This window comes from Python bivittatus, unplaced genomic scaffold, assembly GCF_059951505.1.
Source record: "Python bivittatus isolate LINGU-HERP-01145 unplaced genomic scaffold, Pbiv_v1 ctg000330_np1212, whole genome shotgun sequence".
NCBI classification, from domain to species: Eukaryota; Metazoa; Chordata; class Lepidosauria; order Squamata; family Pythonidae; genus Python; species Python bivittatus.
This window is the reverse complement of record NW_028277058.1, coordinates 59,859,133-59,882,756: the sequence shown is the minus strand read 5'-3', so window position 1 is coordinate 59,882,756 and position 23,624 is coordinate 59,859,133. Positions and strand designations below refer to the sequence as shown.

The 23,624-nt window shown below is 45.6% G+C and overlaps 1 protein-coding gene across 1 annotated transcript in view; it reads left to right on the top strand.

The window, feature by feature from the left end:
* PLXNA4 (plexin A4) overlaps positions 1-23,624 on the top strand; it is a 529,822-nt gene that overhangs the window by 371,401 nt on the left and 134,797 nt on the right. The window contains exons 6-9 of the mRNA XM_088141425.1: positions 9,196-9,319; positions 12,349-12,502; positions 16,003-16,102; positions 18,679-18,793. Coding sequence (XP_087997551.1) covers positions 9,196-9,319; positions 12,349-12,502; positions 16,003-16,102; positions 18,679-18,793 — 493 coding nt within the window. The remainder of the gene's footprint in view (positions 1-9,195; positions 9,320-12,348; positions 12,503-16,002; positions 16,103-18,678; positions 18,794-23,624) is intronic.

The window sequence follows — 23,624 nt, the reverse complement described above, 5'->3', positions numbered from 1 at the left end:
GTATCATCAGCATATTGATGATACCTCAACCCATAGTGACGGATGATCTCACCCAGTGGTTTCATGTAGATGTTAAAAAGGAGCGGAGAGAGTACCAAATCCTGGGGCACCCCACAAAGGAGGGGCTGCAAGCTGGACCTCTTGCCCCCAGTCAACACCGATTGGGATTGATGTTGGAGGAAGGAAGAGAACCAGCACAAAACTTCCACCTGCTCCCAACTCCCCATGTCGACTCAAAAGGATACCATGGTTGATGGTATCAAAAGACGCTGAGAGGTAAGGGGAGTAAGGATGGATGCACTACCCCCATCCCGCTCCTGCCAGAGATCATCCATGAGTGCGACTAATGCCATTTCTGTCCCATATCTGGGCCTGAAACCTGACTGAAAAGGGTCAAGATAATCCATTTCCTCCAGGATCCTCTGGAGATGCAACGCCACCACCTTCTCAACCACCTTCCCTAAAAAGGGGAGGTGGGAGACCAGATGAAAATTGTCCAGTATGGTGGGATCCAGTGATGGCTTCTTGAGGAGGGGGTGCACCAGCACCTCTTTAAAGGCAGCTGGAAACACCCCCTCCCTCAAGGATGAATTCACCATTGTCTGGACCCACCCACATGTCATCTCCCAGGAAGCTTTAACCAACCAGGAGGCTCATGGATCTAGTTGACAGGTGGTGGCATTGAATGTCCAGAGGACCCTGTCCACTTCCTCAGGTTCAACAGGATCAAACTGTTCCCAGATAACAGGGTAAGAATGTATGCTGGCATCTCTATAGACCATGCCTCACGCTTGATATCCAACTGGAACTGGATCCAAGCAATTTTATCCTCCAGATGCCTAGAAGATTCCTCTGCACAGCCTGGTAAATGGGCTACTGAGCCCCCCTTTCCCAAAAGACATTGGGTGATCTTAAACAGGGCTGCCGGGCGGCATTCTGCGGATGCAATAAGAGCGGAGAAATATTGACATTTCGCTACTCTTAACGCCACAAGGTAGGCCTTAATAGCGGCTCTAGCTTATGTTTGGTGGGGTTCAGTCCTTGTTTTCCTCCAGCGGCACTCTAGAAGTCTTCTAACCCTGTTCAAAACCCTCAGCTCCTCCATAAACCACGGGGAGTGTTGGGTTCAATGGGTCAAGAGAGGTCGCATGGGTGTGATCTTGTCCAAGGCCTTGGCCACTTTCCTATTCCAGGTAGCGGCCAAGGCCTCCACTGGACCATGCAGCAGACTCTCAGGTATAACCCCCAGCTCCCTTTGGAACCCAGTTGGGTCCATCAGTCGCTGGGGGTGGATCAATTGAATGGGTCCTGCCTCCCTGTGGAGGGGAGTAGCATAGGAGAATCTCAAGGCCACCAGGACACGATCTGACCATGACAAGGCGGACAGATGTAATTCCTCCTTCAGATCACTTTGCCACTGTCCAAGTCTGGTGTGAGACCACTGTCCTGAATCAGGTCACGGGTAATCTGGGACAGACCCATGGCTGCCATGGTAGCCATGAACTCCCGGGCTGCCTCTGAGGCACGCCCCAGGGATGGCAGATTGAAGTCCCCCAAGACCATCAGTCTGGGGAACTCCACTGCCAGCCCCATGACGGCCTCCAGAAGCTCAGGCAGGGAAGTTGCTACACAGCAGGGAGGCTGGTACAGAAGCAACACTCCCAACTGTGCTCGCAACCCCAGCTTCAGGAACAGGGTCTCACAGCCGGCCACTTGTGGAGCAGTGCCCCGAAGGCCAACAGAGAATTTCTGATGACAGCTGCTACCCCTCCTCCCCTGCCCTGGGGTCTCGGCTGGTGCCAAACCATAAACTCGGCCAGGCACATTTCCGAAAGGGGCACCCCCCCTTCAGGGCCCAGCTAGTGATACACGCCAGGTCGGCCCGTTCCTCAGTGATCAACTCACATGTAAGGGGGGCCTTGTTGTTAACTGACTTGGCGTTAAGAAGCAGCAGCCGAAAGCCAGGGTCTCCATGGGTCTGCTGCCCAGGGCCTGGGTCTGAGTCCAGAGGGCCAGAACACGCCACCGGTACTAAACACCAGGGGCATCTTCCCCGAGAGCAGCCCACCCTCTGTCTCCTATCATAACAGCCCCTCCCCGTCACCACCTGAATAGTGTAGTCCGCCTTGATCTCCCCAGAGCTTCCATTCCCCCGCAATCCCAGCCCTCCAGTTTCCCTGGTTAGGGGTACCTCCATCCAGCCAAAAACCATCACACACACCCAGTCACCTAAATGGTGATGGTGGGCTCCACGGCACTTCAACTCCTGCTCTCAGCACCGTTGGAACCCTAACCATCACCCTATTCGTCCACTGTGCCCCTTTGCCCACCTCTCTCACTAGATGGCTGGGGGCATCTGCTCCATTCCTACTCCCACCCCGACTCTCACTCGGGGGAGGTTGTTCTCTATCACAATCACAACACACTCCACACATCCACCCTCAGCTCCCCCTCCCTGTCTCTCACACTAGGAGAGGGCACCTAACCCATTGTTATTATGGAGGAAAATAGAAGGAAGAGTGCTACATAAGCCACCTTGAGCTCCTGAAGGTAAAGCAGAATAAAAATCTAATGAACCACCAAGTAACTAACTTAAAACTAGCACAGCTCCGCAATTATCTTCTGATCTCCTTCTTGTTGAGGGATTCTACCTAAAAGGTCTTTGTTTCTGGAAGATCCCTGGAGATACCTATCCTCTCTGCAGTATTGGACTTGCACTCTGGAGCTAAGATTGGGATGTTAAGGTCCCTGGAGTAGACAGGCTTCCCACCACACATGGAGATTGCTCACATTTTATCCTCTGGAGTCCCAGCCGTTGAAATGTTTTTCAGACAGAAGCAGAAGAAGCCAATGCTGATGAGATGAACTTGCTCTGTAGAGATTCTCTGAAATGTCCCCTCTTTCTTTCCTTTTCTCTGGAGGAGCGCCAAAGTTAAGGATTTGGGATCTCCTCCAAAATCAATGCCTCATTTCTCCCTTTGTCCCTGACGCTGCAATTTTCAGAGCAATTTCTCCCATTGGGCAATTGTCAGCAGCATTTTTTCCCCTCTACCCTCCTGGGAACAAGGCAATGGCAGCAGATTCCATTTAGTTAAATAAAAAACCCAGAATGTCTTTCCTCACAGGGAGATCGCTCCTTATTTCATCTATTTTCATCTACTTTCATTAAAAGACTCCAGTTCTACTTGGAATGCTTCTGTGGGCAAACACGTCATTTTTCACAGGGAACCTTATTCAGTCCAAGGCCCACACCTTGCATTTGAGCAGCAGGCTGGGGGCCCCACTCCAAAACATCATCAGGATCAAAGCAAACACTAAATCAGATTTAGCTTTCATCAGTTTGATAATCATCTGCCTGGTGGCATCTCCAGCAAAGCAATCCAATTTTGGCTTGAGGATTTTGAATAAAGGACCCATCGCTTCGTTGGGTCATCAATTCCACCAACAGAATTCCTGGCAAGAAATTTTTCTCTGACGTTGAATTGGAATCGGCTTCCTGTAATTTAAATATGTTAACGTTGGGCCCTGCATGCTTGAAGGATGGAGGACAGATCTTGACCTTCCATATGACGTCCTTTCAGAAACTAGAAGGGTACTTCTCTTCTCAAGTCCACCCATTCCCATCTCCATCATTCTTTCCATAGCTTGTAGTTTCTGATCCCCTGATGGTCCTTGCTGCCCAGGATCTTCGTGAAGGATGAGTTTCAGAGCTGGACAGCTCGCACAAAGTTGAGTCCGAACAAAGCAGAAAACCTAGTGGTATTACTTCCCATGATTTGGAAGATCTCTGTGGAGGCAACCTAAAACTGCCACCACCGTGTGACGGGGTTCTTTTTTGAACTGGAGGTGTGTTTATTTGCAAAGGTGGCAGTGGGCACAGAGACACTCAACAGCTTTTATGCTTTTTACTTTATACAGTTACGTGCAGCAGGTATGTACAACAGGGCTGAACGGCACAGTCTGGTGTCAGGTTTCCACCAAGGTCTCCATCCCAACAGCTTTCCCCTTCTCTCTCTCCTGCTTCCTCCCCCTTTCTCTCTGACTCTCTTCCCCGTTTCTGGGCTTGACAAGAGAGAGAATGTGGAAAGAAAGGAAAGGTTTGGGATCACTGGAGTGTGCTCAGTGTTGCTTACCTTTTTCCAGCTCAGCTGAACACCTTCTGCGTTGGTGTTGGGGGAAGAACCATTCTCAGGTCTTCTGCCCAGTTTTTTCCCCCAAACCAGAGCTTCTCTACCAGCAGCCACCTCCCTCCATCTCCTTCAGGGTCTTGGGTGAGTCGCCACCTGCAACTAGCCACATCCCTCCTTCACCTCTTGGGTCTTGGGTGGAGCTCTCACTCCTCTGGGCCTTCACTTCCCTTCTTCTAGGGATCCCCCCGGGCCTTCCTTCTCCTTTCCCCAAACAGGAACTGGCAACTGTTCTGCACACTTACCTTCTCTCTCCTACTTCTCTCTAGCTACTTCGTTCACTCCAGCAACAAACTTTTACTGTCTACTCCTTCTCTCTCTCTCTCTCTCGTCCCCCCCCCCACCAATTTTGGGTTACTCTGGCAGCATGTCCTGCAGCAACTGAGGTGGTGGTCCCCCCCCAGGGAAGAAATATCCTTTCAGACTTGCAAGATTCTGTTACTGTAACCTTACAATAACGTATATTTAATTCATCTGGGTATGTTTCCTGCCTGGACTACCTCCCAAGGCTGACATCAGTCTTGTAAGTCTGAAAGGACTTTTCTCCCCTGTCACCTTTACAGCCCAAGTAACTAGGGAGGGTCTCTTCTGAGCCTCTTGCCCCGTCCACATTCCTGCTGCAGGCTAAGCTACCTCTTATCTGACTGTTCCCTGGCTGTGGCTCTTCCCTCAGTCTCCCAAGGTCATTCTCATATACCATTACACTAACCTACCACTACAAGTGAACAAGTCCTTCCCACTCATGCTTAGATTTATGTCATGCACAAATAAACCAGCCTCACCAATAAAAATCTGGAGATAGGCTTATATCCAAGTCAACCAGAATCTGAACAAATTCATGGCCACTCCTGTAAGCTCTCAAATTGACAGCTCAGAATTTGTTGAATTATTTTTATGTACCTATGTATGTATGCACTCATTGCACTCATATACAGCCGACTCTGCCAAGCCCTCTGCCAATCAAACCGTCCAACCATAGTTCAAACAACCAAGATCGATAAATACTTGCATTAAATGCAGTTAAATCCAGTAGGTGGATGGAGCTGTTGTCATCCATCCAAAAATAACGTTGCAACAACATTGATGGTGGAGATGAGTTACCAGATGCACTTAAGAGTTCCCTCTTCATCATCTCTGAGAATGATATTCAGGAAGGGGGCAATTTAATTTTTAAGGGGAGGCCAATGCTGGCTACTTCTTTGTGTTGGATGAGACCACTGGGGCAGAATAATGCGTGATACACTTAAAAAAGGGGTGGATTGCACAGTTACGGCCGCCATGTTGACGTTTCAGCCCTCCCACGTGAATGTCCTTGCACTGGGAGACACGCTTTCGCCTTTTATCCTTCCCCACCCCCTGGAAGAAATCAACTTTTTCTCCAGCTGTGATTAAAATTCAGCTGCCAACGTGATGAGATTTTCCTCCTTCCTCCCAGAATAACTTCCCAACTTTTTAATTTGCATGAACATTTTCAAGACTGGGTGGATCCAACAGACTTAGCCAGGTTAGCTAAAGTCTTAAAGGCTGCATTTCCACAACATGCTAAGTTTGGTTGGGGTTCATTTGTGTGGGTGTGTCTTAGCATGTTGCGTGAACTTAAATTGCTTGGTTAGTTTATGGCTCAGTACAAACCTCCCAAATGGTGAATTCACTAACCAGGTTAAGTGTGTTGTGTGCAATGTTTTGGGCAATGTTTTCGCTGTTAGCAAATTAAGTTATCTTGGCTTGTTTGAAATCCTTCTGGTAGCTTTAGACGTGGAGGAATTTATTTTTTTTTTTAAAAAACATTATGAGTAAGAAGTTTAATCCAGAGTGTAAAACTAAGAAAGAAGGCCTGGATCATGGAATAGCTTAGCTTCAGAGTATGGTGGATCTCTTTCCAAAAAGTTTAGCTCCCTTATTTCATTCTAGATCCCAAGCCAGGTTGGACATGAAGTGTTAGACACGAATTTACCACTTTGGACTATATGAGAGAAGAACTCCTTCTGGTATACAAAAAACAAGCATTTTCTTAGTTTATCATTCTTTCGGCCTGCTGGGTGGATTTTGATTAAGAAGGGAGTTTACAAAAATATGTAAATTAAAAATAGGCCCCCCGACGAGATTTCCTTATTTGAAGTCTGCAATAGAGCTATTTTATGTTTTGAACGGCCTTGTATTTTTTTTTCATTTTCATTTGACTTTCCTTTGCCGCCCCTTCTGTGTAGAGGTGCAAGGCCGCTGTGTAAAATGGATTCCTTGGTGCCCGCTTTCCACATTTTTACGCTGATTTTGCATCGGCGCTGCTGCTGAACCTTTGACTGGCCACTGTGGGTATTCTTTCTACCAGTCAGGCTGGGTGCCTTAACTCCGAAAGAGAAACTTCAAAGTTAGTCGAAAGTGTGAATCATTTAGCTTTCCGACTTCAGCTTCAGAGTGAATTTTAAAGGGGGCCAAAGTTAACTGTTAATAATAAAGACTCTCTTTGAAGGTCTGTTGCATTAGCTTAATGGTGGGTAATTAGCTCAGGGTGGCATAGACTTTTGATATTAACCGGGTGTCCCGTTAGGTAGGTGATTATGAGATGAAAGACGTGATCCAATCCTCCTCCCGTACGGGCAATGATTCGGTGGTTTGGGTCTCTAAAATGTGTGTGTGTGTGGGGGGTAGTTTGTGGTTTAGCATATTCTTGGAACGCAACATTGACTTACTGGAGGGGTCTGCAAGTCAAAAAAGTCAAGATGGAGGGCGCCACGACACAATCGAACCACTAGCCCTTTGCTCCATGACTTTTTTGACCTCCCCTGTAGATGCCCCTAGTCTCTGCCAAGATGAGTGGAGCTAACCCAGATTGATTGATTGATTATGTGCCATCAATTCGTTTTCAACTTCTAGTGACCACACAGGTAGATTTTCTCCACGACCATCTGTCCCTGACCTGGTCTTTCTATTGGTGCCCCCATGGCCACTGTAACTGAGTCCCTCCACCTTGCTGCTGGTAATCCTCTTCTTCTCCTTCCTTCCACCTTTCCCGGCATCAGAGCCTTCCCCAGAGAGCTGGGTCTTCATGTTGATTGATTATGTGCTATCAAGTTGATGTCAACTCTTAGTGACCACATAGATCAGTGTTTCTCAACCTTGACGACTTTGAGATGCGTGGACTTCAACTCCTAGAATTCCCCAGCCAGCCATGTCCACACATCTCAAAGTTGCCAACACTGACATAGATAGATTTTCTCCAGGAGGATCTGTCCCCAACCTGGTCCCTCAGGTCTTCCAACAGTGCCCCCATGGCCACTGTAACTGAGTACCTCCACCTTGCTGCTGGTCATCCTCTTCTTTCCCAGCATCGGAGCCTTCTCCAGAGAGCTGGATCTTCGCATCATGTGTCCAAAGTAGGATAATTTGAGCCTGGACATTTGTGCCTCAAATGAGAACTCTGGGTTGATTTGATTTGTCATCCATCAGACCATCATCATAAGCCATAATATGATTCATCCGGAGTTGGGCTCTATACAAATTTAATTAATAATAATCATTAAAATTGATGCATTCGTAGAAGATTTATATATTGAATGATGTAAAAATACCAATATTAAACCCATTAGATATTAACATAAATAAAATGTTTTTCATGAAAAAAAAACCCTATATTTTTTAACAGATAAAAAATAATAATGAGAAGAGTGACATTGTTTTAAATTTTTGCAAGGATCTTCAATATCTGGCAAAGAAGTTTGATTTCACGGACCCCTGGGAGGGTCTCGGGGCCCTTAGACCACACTTTAAGAAACACTGAAACATTGGATGAATTTTCTCCCTTCTTTATAAGTTCACCGCTAGGAAAACCAATCTCACCTTTAGTGTGGCGTAAAGGACTTAGACACGCAACTACTTGATTATTCAAGCCATGCGACCCATCAGACCATCATCTTAAGCCATAATATGATTCATTGAGAGTTGGACTCTATAAAGATGTGTCATCTTTATAAGCCACAATTCCCTCCTTCCTTCCTTCCTTCCTTCCTTCCTTCCTTCCTTCCTTCCTTCCTTCCTTCCTTCCTTCCTTCCTTCCTTCCTTCCTTCCTTCCTTCCTTCCTTCCTTCTTTCCTTCTTTCCTTCTTTCCTTCTTTCCTTCTTTCTTTTCTTCTTTTTCTCTCCTTCCTTCCTTCCTCCTGGCCATCAGCCTTGGCCATTTTTTTCTGTACATGGAGCCACGCTAACAATAATGCACATAATGTGGTCTAGCCAATCAGGGATCCTATAGCTAGTAGATACGAGAGCCGCTGTGCTGCAGTGATGAAGGTGGTGGACTCTGAGCAGGGAGACACAGGTTTTAGTTCACCCTCAGCACAAAAGCTCCCAGGTGACTTTGGGCTAATGACTCCCTCTCAACCCAACCTACCTCACAGGGTTGTTGTGGGGAAAAATAGGAGGAAGGAATACTCTGTATGCTGCCTTGAGCTCCTGTACAAAAGGCAGGATAGAAATCCACTCAATAAATAAAATATCTTAAATCTAATCAGCTTTAGCTATAGGGTGCAGGCAAGTTGCACAATCAGAGTGAGAAGTCGTCTCATTTTGCAGCCTAACGATCCACCCTTTGGTAGAGGGACATTTTGAAGATGACAACTTTTGGGGAGGAGAAGTTTTTCTCATTTTGGCACAGCCATAGCGAATTAAAGAGAACCCCAGATCTTCAGTGAATGGCTTGGAAATATCCTTGCTTTCTTTTCACATAAGCTACATCTTTTTGCTGTTTGAGAGGATCACTATCATCCCCCAACCTAGGTCCTCCAGATATTTGGGATTATAGTCCTAATCACCCCCAAGATAACTAGCTCTGATAGACATTGCATTTTAACCTATTTCTGGTTCGAGAAGAACAGCTGAACCAGCAGGTTGGTTAAAACTGTCCCCTTGATCAATATCGCTACAGGAAGGAGCACCAGTCCCATGATGCTTGACGCAAACTTTTTGATGACTTCTGACATCCTTGGATTCTGTTTCCATCTCCCTTGTTTCTCAGGTGCACCAGGAAGGAACAGTGTGAGCGCTCCAGCGAGCCTCGGAGGTTTGCCTCGGAGATGAAGCAATGTGTCCGACTCACCGTGCACCCCAACAACATCTCAGTCTCCCAGTATAGTGTGACGGTAAGGACGGTGGCTTTCTTTTACATGTGAACTCTCTCATCCCAGCCCACCCGCTCCCCAGTCTTCTTGCATGATGCCCTTGTCACCTGAAGATAGCCTTTCCCAACCTAGTCGCTTCACCTGCATTGGGAATCTGACTCACGGTTTGGCTGTGCTCCCACAACACATTTAATCAGGTTAAATCTAGGTTAAAATTAACCAAGCTTAGTATGTTGTGTTAGTGCAACAGGTGGTTTTGTAAATGACCTAGTTAAAGGTCTTGGGCAAATGCGAGTGAGTCCCACCATGGCATTGTCTGCAATCCATCCCACGAGCCATAAAGGGTCCTTAACCCCTGGTCTTGGTTGGAGAAAGCCCCCCTGGAAAGATGATACAAATCCTGCACTCCCTTCTTTATTGTATATTGGTGCTGTTTAATATATCTGATAATTCACCAACTCATGTCTTGGTACAAGAACTCAGCTCATCTTTCTCTCCCATATGTCCATCTTGGATCAATGAGATCTTGGCTGCCCCAAGGCGTGGTATGGAGAGTTAAGAGTTGTGTCCGAAAGTGGGAAGGATCGGGGCATGGGGGGTGGGGGTGGGGGTTAGGAGCTTAAGAGGGGGGGAAATGGATACCTTAAACCTCCACAAGGCTTAAGCATCTACGTTGCATCTCAGTGATCCCAAACTCTGTGAAATGCAGAGAAAACAAACCCGACATTTTACCTCCATCCATTTTGGAGTGGGGGCTCAGGGGGTCACAAAAGAGATGGTGGAGAGCTGTGTACAGACCTTAGGCTGCACTTTGCATATTCTGACCTTAGTCTAAGGAACTGGAGTCTGAATACAACCACAGCTTGTAATCTCAATTCTATACCTTGTTTTGGATGCTGGCTCTCATCCGGGGATCCCGTAAAGCTACCACTGTCTCTTAGCTCTCTTTGCCCTGTTGATGCCCCAAACTGGTATCTCCACCAGGTCATCCCCTTTGTGATTAACCCCCAATGCTCAATCCCCATGCTACAGCGGTTCTAACTCAAAGCCTCCAAGCTCCAAACAGCAGAACGGTTGGGTGCATGCTTAGCGTCGGTCGAGCATCTTCTGAAGCTCTCAACCACAGCCTGCCACCATTGCCAGTTCTTTCCAGCTGAGGGCAGAGGTGGTAGGCAACGCTTTTCTGCGTGCCCTCGCTGCTCCAAGGGCACTCTTCAAGACCCCTCCATTCTCGGGGATGTTTTCTGGAGTCCCCCGTCTCTGGAGAGAATGTCCAGAATCTCCCAGTTGATTCCCTTCCCTGCTCTGAGCTCCTTGTCTGCATTTCCATCCTGTCTGGCTCATAATGGATGGACAGCTGTGCCTCAGTGATGGGCTTTTGCATCTTTCCCCTGTCCTTCTCTTTTCTCATGCTACCGCTAAGCCACTGGGGAGGGCGTTGGTTAATCGTTTGGAGTGCTAATCGCCTGGATAAAATTATTCTTGGCTCCCCTAGTAGGAGGGAGTAAAACAAGAGAGCAGGAAGGCTGTTGCATTCAGAAAGGAAAGACTTGCAGGCTTTTCCTAGCTGTAACTGCCGAGAGAGGCCTAGAAAGAGTCCTTGCCCCAAATATGGGGCCTGTGCTTTTTCAGCAGCGTCCAAGAGCTTTAAAATGTTGCTAAATTAAAAATAAAGTCTCTTCTGGGTCAAGCTAAACTCCTGGTGGTGCTTTTAGGGCAACGAGGCAGAAGGGGTTGATGGAGTCCTTGGTGGTTCACTTTCTTCTGGAGTTTATGGAGTCCTTGGTTTACGGAGTCCTTGGTGGTTTAGTTTCTTCTAGGAGGGGCTTTTGGATTCACAGTCTAATTTACAGCCCTGGGATCCCCTGGTGGTTCCCCGTCCAAGTATTAACCAGGCCTGACCTGGCTTAGTTTTTTCAAGGCAAATCAAAGACAAGATGCTGTTATATAGCTGGAGAACCACACTTGTGTTTTGTGGGAGGGGCAGAGCACCAATTCTTTTCAAAGATGTAAAAAATTTACCATCTATAGAAGGGTCTTGACTACCTGCCTGGGCTGCTTCTAAGTCTGGTGTTTGTCAAGAGAAAGCTGCCATGAAGCCCCATTCAGTCATGCTCTAAGCCAGTGTGTGTCAACCTCAGGAACTTTAAGATGTGTAGACTTCAGATCCCAGAACTCCCCGGCCAGCATGCTTTTTTTACTTTCCAAAAAATAACAGTACAATCAGTTACTTCCTGCCTTACATATTTTTAGCCTCCAATAACCCAACAGGATGACAACTGAGCAGAACTTGGCTGTCTTTTTGGTAGTCTCCACAATTTTGTTGGAGAGTCAGGAGGATGATCCCACTGGGTTGGTCTCATTTGGGCAAACCAGGTATTAAATGTGTCCTCTTTTTCCAAGGACCAGATAGAAGTCCAGCAAGAGCAATTTCATGTTCAGCAGCAGGTCAAGGTTGCTCATCTCCATGGTGTCATAGTCTCTGCCCTCCTTGGCTGTATCCTTTACAGCAGTATTTCCCAATCCTGGCAACTTGAAGACATGTGGACTTCAACTCACAGAATTCCTCAGCCAGCATTTTTTAAATTATTATTATTATTTTTCTTATTTTTTCTGCCTAACCCGCATCTATAACTAGACTGCTTTATACATGCACCAGAGCAGAGAGCGCTCCCTCTGCTGGTGATGCTAGAAGAGGCCAGAGTTTAGACTGGCACAGGGAAGGTTTCCAAAAGCCTCCTGGGAGTGGGGACTCCCCTCCCCTGTCCTGGCCAACTTGGGCCCTCACAGCCACATTCAAAGACGCCCCATGTTGCATGCAGAAGGTAGAGCACACCATTCCACATCCCCAGCATGGCTCCTTTTCAGTGGTGATGGCAACGTCAAGACCCTCTGACTTCCCTTCTGCAGCTTTGGGGCTGTGCCTGCATCCTGTCCTTTCCAACAAAAGCAGCTCCTACAGAAAGAGAGGCATTGCTCTTCCCCCTGAGGTCTTCCCCCCAGCCTGCCCCGCTTTTTCTCATCACGCCTCTTCCCCTTTTCTCCCGCAGCTGGTGTTGGAGACTTACAACGTGCCCGAACTGTCCAACGGGGTCAATTGCACCTTTGGGGACCTGGCGGAAATGGACGGCGTGGTGTCGGGGAACAAGATCAAGTGCCAGTCCCCGGCAGCCAAGGAGGTGCCAAAGATCATCACTGAGAATGGTGGGTATCCAGGTCCTAAACTCTCTCCTTTTAGGCTCAATTCCTGGTGGCTTTATGGAGTTGTCTTCTCAGTTTTCCTGGAAGGATATTCCCACTGCTTTCTTCTGGGATGGTATTTTTTTTCCATCCCAGTTTAGAGTATAGACCTGGTGGTCTCCCATCCAAGAACCAGTCAGCTCTTAGCTATTTGAGACATGGGTGGTAAAGTCTCCATCGAATCAAACTCGACTCCTGGTGACCTCATGTCCACTTCCATGTAGGGGTCTTGACCACAATACAGAAATGGCTTCCTGTTGCCTTGTTATGGGTGCTCTTTCGAATCCCCATCTACCCCACTGACTTCTTTGGGTTTCCCAGTCTACTGACAAACTTGGGATGTTCTAGCAGTCTTTCAGCTAAGTATTAACCAGGTCCAACTCTGCTTAGCTTTTTGAGATCAGCCAAGGTTGCTGTCCCCTGGTTGGACGCATAGTCCTTACAGAGAGCAACAAGAGGTTAAACCATACATTTCGCACAGCCAGAACTTCAGAAGTAATCATATCCCATTGAGGGATGTCCATGGGGGGGGGGGGGGGAGTGCAGAGCTTTGGTCATTCGTTCATGATTGCCATTGTGATCCACCTGTGGACACACTTATTCTCAACTCTTTGCCTTTCCACATCTGTCTCTGGGAAAGTAGAACTTAAAAAAGAGTTCTTAAGACTTAAGGAAGGTTCAGACTGAAATATGACCAGAAGGGTCATCCTTATTCCACCTCGGTGGTCCCAGTTGTTCCCTCTCAACCCCAGAGCCAGGATGGGTCAGTAGGGAAAGGGCTGGACTAGGACCTGGGAGACCCAGGTTTGAGTCCAGCCTCAGCTATGGAAGCTCTGGGTAGAATTTGGGGCCCAGACACTTTTTCTCTCAGGCCAACCTGCCTCCTAGAGTTATTGTGGTGGGGAAAAAATAGAAAGAGCACCCCATGAAAGGTGGGGCATAAACAAAATGCATGAGAGTGCTTTTAGCAAAGATTAGCAATAGGCTACTGGTTGGATCTGAAGTAGACAAGATACTTCAGAGGGGTTTCCCTAGTCCAGCTTTTGCACTCAGATGATCGCACAGATGAATCTGGGTTTATAGACTGAGTCAGAGTTGGTGCAATCCATGGGGAGGTGTTAGATGAGGACGAAGAAGACCCAGGTTCACATCTCCACTCAGTCACAAAACTCCTTTTGCCCCAGCCACCCTCTCTTTCAGCCCAGCCTCCCTTACAAGGTTGTGAAGAGGATAACACGAAAAGAGATCCTTCTGTAAACCACTTTCAGCCTCTGGAGAAAAAAAGAAGACCTCTCTTGAAGGCCTAAATAAACAGGTTTTTTTTAAAAAAGAGTTGCAGCTCAAGATAATTTTGGAAAGAGTGAGCTGTTGTTTAGGAGAGTTTGTGGCTGAAAAAAATAGCTGAATTTTGCAATTGCTGTTGGGCCCTTGATCCTGGGAATCATGACGCACAGGAAGGACAAGGTTTCGTTAAAAAAAAAAATAATAATTGCTGAGTTGACAAGGAGCCTTTCCTTCCTCTTCCCCAAGTTTGGAAAACAGTGGTATGTTGTTTCTGCTGATCTGTACAGCCTTTAAATTCCCCAGCAGGAAGTTGCCTGCTATTAAATACAGCACATTTAAAGGCGCTATCAAAGTCATTGGTGGCAGATGGGCAGCGGAGGGGGCGCACGGGTAACAAAATGTATGCAGGAATGTGTGAGCGCGTGTTTGCTCACGCACACACCATGATGAGCTCTTGTCAAGTTCCCTTTGCCATGATTGATTAATGACTCTCTCAGGTGAAGAAAATGATGGAGGTGGATTAGCCCAAGCGGGTCAAAGTTTTGCATTAAACATGCACACACCTTTCTTCTGAAATCTTAATAGTCACCCAGATTTGTTGTCAGCTGAGTAGGATAGCTGGACTCATCTTGTCATAGAAAGAATAGGGGCTGGGGTTCAAGGAAATAGAGTGACTTGTAATTGAACAAAGGTTAGGGAAGGACTTGTCACAGGGGAGACATCGGTGTCCACGGGGTAAGTAAGGCGAGCAAGTGGTGGAACACGCTCCTGATGTGAAATCCATGACTTAACATACAATTGTGCCAGATTAGTTTTCATGAAATTTTCCAACCTATCAACCCCAGATTCTCTTTGGCCCCCTTTTTTGCAAATTCAGCAGAAAAGGCTTGGCCAGCTGCTTGTGGGTATGAAGGAATTTTTGTGTATGTCCCTCGCTACGGTTAGTCCCTGGGTTAAGAACACCTGGTTTACGGAAGACCCATCGTTAAGAACGGAGCCTATTGTAGCAAAATTGGAGTTCAATGCACAATGATTCGAATTAAATCCACAATGGTTTGAGTTCATTACACAATGCTGCTTATACAGTATTATACACTAACCCTGTTCTGGCTTGCATCCAAATTCGACTTATGGACAGACCTTGGGAATGCAACTCGTTCTTAAACTGGGGACTACCTATACTTAATATAGTGTATGTCTGTGTGTGTGTTGCATGCCATGTCACAAAATTCTGAAAGTGTGGGTCTTAGCAGACCTACACATTCCTTGTTCTCCTATATATTTGGCTGATCCAAATTCAGTATATTGAATGAAAAATCTGGATGAAATGAATTTTCTATTTCTTCTTAGTCTAGAGTGCAGCTGCGAAGGGGTTCCTACCAGAAAACCAGTGCTGGGTTTGCCCAATTTCCTTAAACGTTATTCAGTTAATCCATTTTCTGGGTTTGCAAAATAGACGAATTGAACCATCCACATGGGCCAAGGGTGTACTATATGCTGAGTGACAAAAAAGCTAACCAAATTTAATCCTAAGTGTAACATGTCAGGCAAATGCAGGGGCTCAGTTTAACTCAGCTAAATGGGTGGTGCAAACTCAATCAGGAAGAATCTTTTATAATATTAGGAGGAAGATCTTCTGGATCAATGTCATCTTTTGCAGCAGATCTAGATCAGTGTTTCTCAACCTTTGGAAGTTTAAGACGTGTGGACTTCAACTCCCAGAATTCCCCAGCCAGCATGGCTGGCTGGGGAATTCTGGGAGTTGAAGTCCACCCATCTTAAAGTTGCTGAGGTTGAGGAACCCTGCTCTAGTGCACTGATGGACATAAAAACCCTTTATTCTTTGTAACATCAAGGTTAAGTTTGTACTAGTACCAGACACTCCAAAATGGTTTGGGTCTGGTCATCTTGGTTCAAGTTGCCATCTGCTTAAAAGTCTAGCCTTGGGCAGGGGGAATCTCTTGTTATACATCATCCAGACCACAAGGGAAGGAGAGCCCCTCCCCATGGCAATTTTTTCATATGCTTTGGGAGAACTTTTCCCCTAGGGGAACAGCCACCCACAGATGGACCAGGACGCAGGTGGAGTTGGTAGAAGAATGGAATTCCCAGATAGAGACCTGCTGAATCCCTGTTTTCAGATGAATGAAGGAATAACCCTCTTTTTTCCTTCCTCGCAGGAGACCACCATGTTGTCCAGCTCCAGCTGAAATCCAAAGAAACAGGCATGACTTTTGCCAGCACCAGCTTTGTTTTCTACAATTGCAGTGTCCACACCTCGTAAGTTCATGCTTCTCTTCTGGGCATGGATCCTTTTTTTTTTGACGGTTCGCCATTAGTGAATCAGCTGATTCTGATTGCAGCATTAGTTTCCAGGATTTATGGCTCAGGACTTAGGAAATACTGCAGTCAGGGTCAGCTCTGATTCACTAATGATAGAACGACTTCTTGAGATGACCACTTACTGTCCACACCATTTTCCCAAGTCCTGAGCTATAAGCCCTGGAAGCTGATGCCCCATTTTCATAAGCTCAGGTTCAGGAATTGAACCTAGGATTCTGAGAGCCATAGATGGGGTTCCACCTATGAATTCTTGCTCCTTCTTCAGAAGATGAACACATAAACTGCTTTGAACTATCCGAGATCAAAGATGGAGCTCAAAGATTGTTAGTCTTTAAGATTCAGTGTTACCTATGGTTACCTAGTCACTGACCATAATAAAGTTTGTCCTGCTCTGTGGTTACCCCTGGCTTGGGGCAGCATGCCTCCAGGTACCTGTGGCAGAGGAGCAATGGTGGAGGAAGGCTGTATCTCCATCTCCTGCTTGCAAGCATCTCAGGGGTTTCTGGTTGGCCATGGAGAGACGCAAAATGCTGCTGTAAGATGGGCATATTGTTATGGAAAACCTAGTGCCCTCCAGATCTTTTGGACTGCAACTTCCATCATCCTGTGCTAACTGATGAGAGTTGTAGTGCACAACATCTGGAAGACCAGAGGTCTCTCAGTTCTACTGTTGGTCATCAAGCCCAATGTGAAAGCCTAGTTTTGGGTGACAATAATTCTTTAGGTTCTCTGTCTTCTCTAGCACAAGAATGTTGGAACTGAAATTGATATAACTATCATAACACCATCCTGCCAAATGCTACAGTTCCCTGCTGAGTGAGTGCCTCTGGTGTCTTTAAAAGCTCACTTTATTAAGTTGATCTGCACTGGGTTTTCTGCTCCAGGTATATCAAGAAGATCACGTTGCTTCATTTTAATCATTCACCGGCCGTGCCAAATCTTATTTCCATCTTTCTGTGGGCTTGAAAAAACAGGAGAGCAGGTGGAATCATGGAATGGGGAAGGGGAAGAGAAAGCAGGACTGAGATCCTGGGGAATATTGATGGTGGGGTTTGCCTTCAGATTTGACAAACTATAAAACACTCTCGATTTACCAGAAGGGAAGCTTGTTATCCATTTAAAGAACAGCAGAGGCTTGTTGGTTTGAAACAAGAAAGATTTCGCCAGGAGCAGGAGAAAGAAGAGTTGCAATGGGCCTACATTTGCATTAGGAATAGAAACACAGTAAGAAAGAAGAAAAAAGCCAGGGAATTCCCAGGACTTTTGGTTTCTCTTAATGGCTAAGTTCACACAACCTATTTAACCAGGCTAGGAAAATATCTGACGGCTGCATGTATGAAATACGCATAGCTTTTTGTTGTTGCTCTTGTTAGTTGCGGTTAGCATTTCTGTTTGCTTAGTTTGCAGTTCATTGGACGGTGCAGACCAGAAAATGGGTTAATTCCAGAATCAAGTGGGTTAAATGAATGCACATTCACACAGCTCAGGTGACGTAGCCAACACCTCGCCAATCTATAGGTTCAGCTTCATATCTTGGCCATCCATAATACAGGATGCCAGGGACCATAAGCAGGGACCACTGTTTTAGTCAAAGGTGGCTAAGTTTATGTCAATTTGTTCCCTGCTTCCTACCTTTTTAAGCATTTCTCATTTCCAGAGGGAGGAAAAAGATAGAAATCCATGAAGGCATGATTGGATTTGACACCCTCACAAACTCCTTGGATATTCTCTCGGGCTTAGGAGTAGGAGAATTAGCTATATCCCCAGTGAACATTTAGTTGGACGGGGGAAGGACTCAGTTGACCTGGGAGGCCAAAAGTGATTTTTTCCAAGCACAATTCCCACCAAGTTGTCTTTAGCAAGATTTATTGAGATGAAAGGGACACGGTTACAAGAATTCCAGCAACTAATTGATTTCTGGTTTAGAAGCAATATCTCCCCCAGGTGCATTAGAGCAAAGATTTTTTCATTTTCTTTCTAACAGCCTTCCCATGATACAGCGGGAAGGTGGGTTTCTTCACTGATAACAAGGTCTCCAAAACCTTTATCAGTCTGGAAATTGATTCCTACAATTAGCTTAGCCCCAAACATGCCTCTGAGTCTGTTTGGGCCTGCATCTGAACTTCCCAGGTTAGATAAGTAGGCCTTTTGTGTACTTCACAGAATTTGCAGAACACACCCACCTCCCCACCTCCCCATGGCCCTGCTAAGGACACCTGAACAGAGCATACATATTTGATCAGGATGGAATTATTGTTCTTGAGGACTGTAACTCTGAATTGGAGGGGCAGGTGAGGTAATACAAGGGACAGGCCATTTGGAACTGCTACAAGAGCATGGATTGAACCCCAAAATCTGACCTTATCCTCTGGCTTCTGGGCCCATAAACCCGAGCACTGCTTGAGGACTAGGATCCTGAAATGTGGGTTTGATCAGTGCTTTGAATTTTTTTTTTTTCCAGAGAATGGCACACGTGGTTTCCTTATGTTTCTTTTCTCTTCTAACCCGTTCAGGTGCCTCTCGTGTGTGGAGAGTCCGTACCGATGCTATTGGTGCAAATATCGTCATGTTTGCACCCATGAACCTCACAATTGCCACTTTCTAGAAGGACGAGTCAAACTTCCTGAGGTAGGAGGACAGAAGGGTGTTTCAGAGGTATCCTCTTGAGGGGAGCCTAAATAATCATAATCATAATCATAATCATAATCATAATCATAATCATAATCATAATCATAATCATAATCATAATCATAATCATAATCATAATCATAATAATAGAAGACAGCTTTACTTGGAAGAGCTTCCATCCTGCAACAATACTTTGAACACCATCAAACAACATCTGCCTATCCCAGGTCCTTGGGAAGGACTCGATAGGTGGATAAAAATGCCAAATCCAGTCTAAACATCTGAATGACTGTGTGACCAACAGTAATAATAACAATCAGCTTGTGCAAGAAGATTGCACAGACTGATTATCAACAATGACATAACACAGTCACCAAAATAATTCACTGGAACATCTGTAAAAATTATCATCTGCCAGTAATGAAAAATGGGTGGGAGCGTAGGGTTGAAAAAGTAGTAAAAAATGAGCAGATTAAAATACTATGGGATTTCCAAATACAAACTGATAACATTTTGGCGCATAACACACCAGATTTAACTGTGGTTGAAAAGATGAAAGTGTGGATAATTGATGTGGCAATACCAGGAGATAGTAGAATAGAAGACAAAGTATCAAGATCTGAAAATCAGAGTTGAAAGATTATGGCATAAACTGGCAGTGGTTATCAGCCCTCTGGGGGCCATAGCAAAAAGCCTTGGACCACACTTAGAAAATCTGCGCATTGACAAAATTTCCATCTGTTAATTACAAAAGGCCGCGCTGCTTGGATCCGCGCATATACTATGCCGATATATTATGACATCTTAGGTTCTTGGGAAGAACTCAGTGTGAAGGAAGGCTAACACCAGCTAAAGAACTGGCAGCTGTGACTTCTCATTGTTGTATATTATTATTATTATTATTATTACTATTATTATTATTATTATTATTATTATTATTATTATTATTACAACAACAACAACAACAACAACAACAACAATAATAATAATAATAATAATAATAATAATAATGAGAGCTTGGAGAAGATTGAGATGATTTTATTTTGTAAAAAAAAAAAAAAGAATTTGTAGAGGCAATGTAGAAGGTCTATACAGTAGAACCTTGGGTTACGAATGCTTCTGTTAACGAACTTTTCGGGTTATGACCAGCTCCAGCCGCAAAATTTTGCCTCGGTTTGCGAACTCCGCCTCGGGATACGAACAGGATACGCGGCCATTTTCCCTCCCGTGACACGGTCCGTGGCCATTCTTCCGCCCCTGACACATGGTCTGCGGCCATTTTTCCGCCCCTGACACGTGGTCTGCGGCCATTTTCCGCCCCTGACATGTGGTCCGCGGCCATTTTCCGCCCCTGACACATGGTCGTAGGGATGGGGACTCTCCCTCCAAGCAATAGCTACCTCCCTGTCCTCCACGCCAGAACAGATTAACGGTAATTACATTGAACCTTATGGGGAAATTTGCTTCGGGTTACGACCAATTCGGGCTGCGACCAGAGTCACGGAACGAATTAAGTTCGTAATCCGAGGTACCACTGTATTCTGTCAGGGCTGACCTGGAGTTCCAAAGTCAATTCATTTTCCCAGCAATTTCACAGATGAACATTCTGAAATAGTCCTCAGAATTTTGAATACTTGGCCAATGTCAAATGTTTAGTGTTTAATGGTGTTGCTCAGATCATTTCCAACAGTAGTTGCCATTTAAAAGAGCTGAAGCGCCTGAGCAATTTTTAAATGACTTTATCAATCGCTCAGCACAGATCTTTAAAAAAAAATCATATAACTCCCATTCATTTGGAAGATCAAAAGCATTTAACCAACCATCTTCCAAGGTCTGAAATACCCGATCAGGCTATGCAACACTTCGACTGTGATTCCAGAAAAGATGCTTAGGAGCATGCGGGGAGGCGAAAGGAGCACCTGCCTGCAACTTTTTAAAGCAGCTGCATCTTTTCTCAGGGCAGCTGCAGAATTCTGGGGAAAGACCAGGCTGCTTTAAAGAGTTGCAGACAAGTGCTATATTTGTGCTTCTTCATATGCTGAGCCTCATTTTTAGAATCCAAGGTGGAACACCACACAGTTCTAAGGATGTCTAGATTCCAAATCCAAATTGAAAGATTCATGAGCTTCTGACATGATGCAGAGTTCATTTCAGCAGCAGCTTTTAGCAATTACTCAGCATGAGTTGCAAAGCAGAGTGTTTTGTTCCAAATCTGATGAGTCAATTTCCTCTCATTACTCTAATTAAAATCCAAACTGCCAGGCCTCTCAAAGAGCCTGGACTACGGAAAGCCCTATTTGTCTCTTCTTCAAAACTTCAGCTCGGCAATGAAATGAAGATATTTGTGCACCCAGCACGGAGCTGAATCAAAAGAGGCTGACGATCGGGTAGAATGATTTGTGATCGGAACGCTTCACTTTGACGTATAATTTCCCTTTTCAGTGGGCTTTTGAAAATGCAGCCAGCTGCTTTAAAAGATGCTTGGCAACCCTTGGGTTGAAGAAATTGTGGTTATTATTTCATTGAATGAGGGCGGGGGGGGGGAGAGTGTATGATGTTTATCGGATAGGGGAGGAGAAAGTGCAATAGACTGTTACCCCAATAAGATTGTATCAGCTTTTGAATATGAGCACAGGGAAAAACTAAAAATCTTACCACTGTTGTGAACAGGATGTAAGAAAAGCCTTGCTGGGTCAGAATCATGCTCATTCTGCTCCAGCAATTTGCCTGTCCCAGGGCTCATTAGCAGGAGACGGAGATCCTGTCATTGTTCCACTGCAGTTCCGATTTGGAGACAGACTGTGGCTTCTCTGGAGGTGACTGGTGCCTTCAAGACCAATGGCCCTCGAGAGACCTTCCTCCATGAATTTAGCCCATCCCCAGTTAAAACCATCCAAATTAGTGGCACTCACCATGCCTTGTGAGAATCAATGCCACAGAACATAAGAGCGGTTTTGCCAGATCAGGCCAAGGCCCTTCAGATCCAGCACTTTCTCCCCATGGCCAACCAGGTGCTTCTGGGGTGTTTGAATGCAGGGGATGAAGATACTCCCTCCTGTCATTATGGTTCCCCTTTAATTGGTGTTTGGAGGCAGTGACCAACAAACTGAAGATTAGATGGTAGACCTCCATGAATCTATCCAGTCCCCTGTTAAAACCACCCAGATTAGTAACCCTCACCATGTGAAGTCCACAGGTTCTCATCACAGGGCCGGTGCTAAATTACAGGTGGAAACAGAAGGTCACTATGAAACCCCCAACTTCTCTGTTAACCAGTTATCTTGACAAAGTAGGGCCACTCCAGGTTTGCTGAACTGATGTTCTCCAGATATCTGGGGACTACCAAGTTGGTTCTTCTTGCTAGAAGTCTTGGGACAGTAATCCCAAGATGCTAACCTGGAAAGGCTGGACTACAAATTTGCATTAGTTTCAATTACAAGGTCTGTTGATCGATAGATCAGTCAAGTGGAAATTGTGCTGATTCTTCACTCAGAATTGCCTTTAATAATTCAGGAGAAGAGAGAATGGGAGGGTGTTTTTCATTGACTACCGTAGGTTCTTGCAGCTTAGGGCCGCAGCATCCGGGGACAGGGCAAGGTAGAGCAAAATGATGAAAGCAGCGTTGGGTCATCCCTTTTGTACATATGTGTCATGATGTCACACCCCCGTATGAAAGGGACGGGGCTCCTGATGTGACAGCACAACATTCTTTTGTCATTTTGACAAAAGCGGCAAGCTCCAATGGACTCCTCATGTTCCTGTGGTGGAAAGAATGAAAATATATGTTTAAAGTTTGCTTTATTTCAAGAATAACTGATAGGCTTTTTTAATGGAATATCCAAGTTACCTTATCTAAAGTTGAGCTTGATTCCTGGTGGCCGCACGGACACACCCATCTTTTATTTTATTTTATTTTATTTTATTATTTATTTCATTTTATTTTTTATTTCATTTCATTTCATTTATTTTCAAATTTATATATGCCACCCATCTCACTATACAAATTTTATTGGCAACGACACAAATACAGTTTGCCATGGACTCCTGGATTTATTCCAGGATGCTTTTCAACTTCCTAGTGTATCCTACAACACTGGGCTCTGCTGGTGGTCTCCCATCTAAGTACTAACCTGACTCTATTTGGCTTTCCGTGTTCAGCCAAGATCACCAAGATGCTGTTTCCTGCTGGAATCCCTAGGAGCACTCTAACAATCTTCCCCAACTATTTTCTTTCCCCTCAGCCAGTTCATTTCTAATATTGAAACTCCACTAGAGCAAATGACTAGTGCTCCCATAGCCATGCAACATTTTTAATGTGGAAGTCCAATGCTTTCCTCCCAGCTTCTGCACTGAGTAGCTGGCTGGTGCATGGTTAAAGAACCGTAATAGCTGCTTTTGCATCAGATTTGGCGTTTGCGCGGGCGAGAGACATCTATGCAGGACCTGGATCCCTCCTGAGATCTGTTCTCCCCGTCCCTGGGGCTGGTGGTGTGCCCGGCCCAGAGAGGCTAGCAGGTTTGAATGGATGGAATAAAGAAATAAGCCTCTTCCTGTGGGTCTGCATTTCAACAATATCTTGTTCAGAGCCTTGAAAGGGATTGGGGCTTTCTATAAGGAACGAAGCTGGGTTTTGTGCACAAGGGGAGCGGGGAGGAGGAGGATGAGAGGCAGGAAGGATGGTGGTAAGAAGGGAGAATAAAAGCTGGGGATGTAGAAAGAGCAATTCCAGATAACCAATCTGTTAGGACCTGGGCTTAAAAGGTACTTAATCATCTAATTATGCTGAAGGAGTTTTTCATCTCGCCATGCTGCGCTGTTTTCAGGTGGTTCA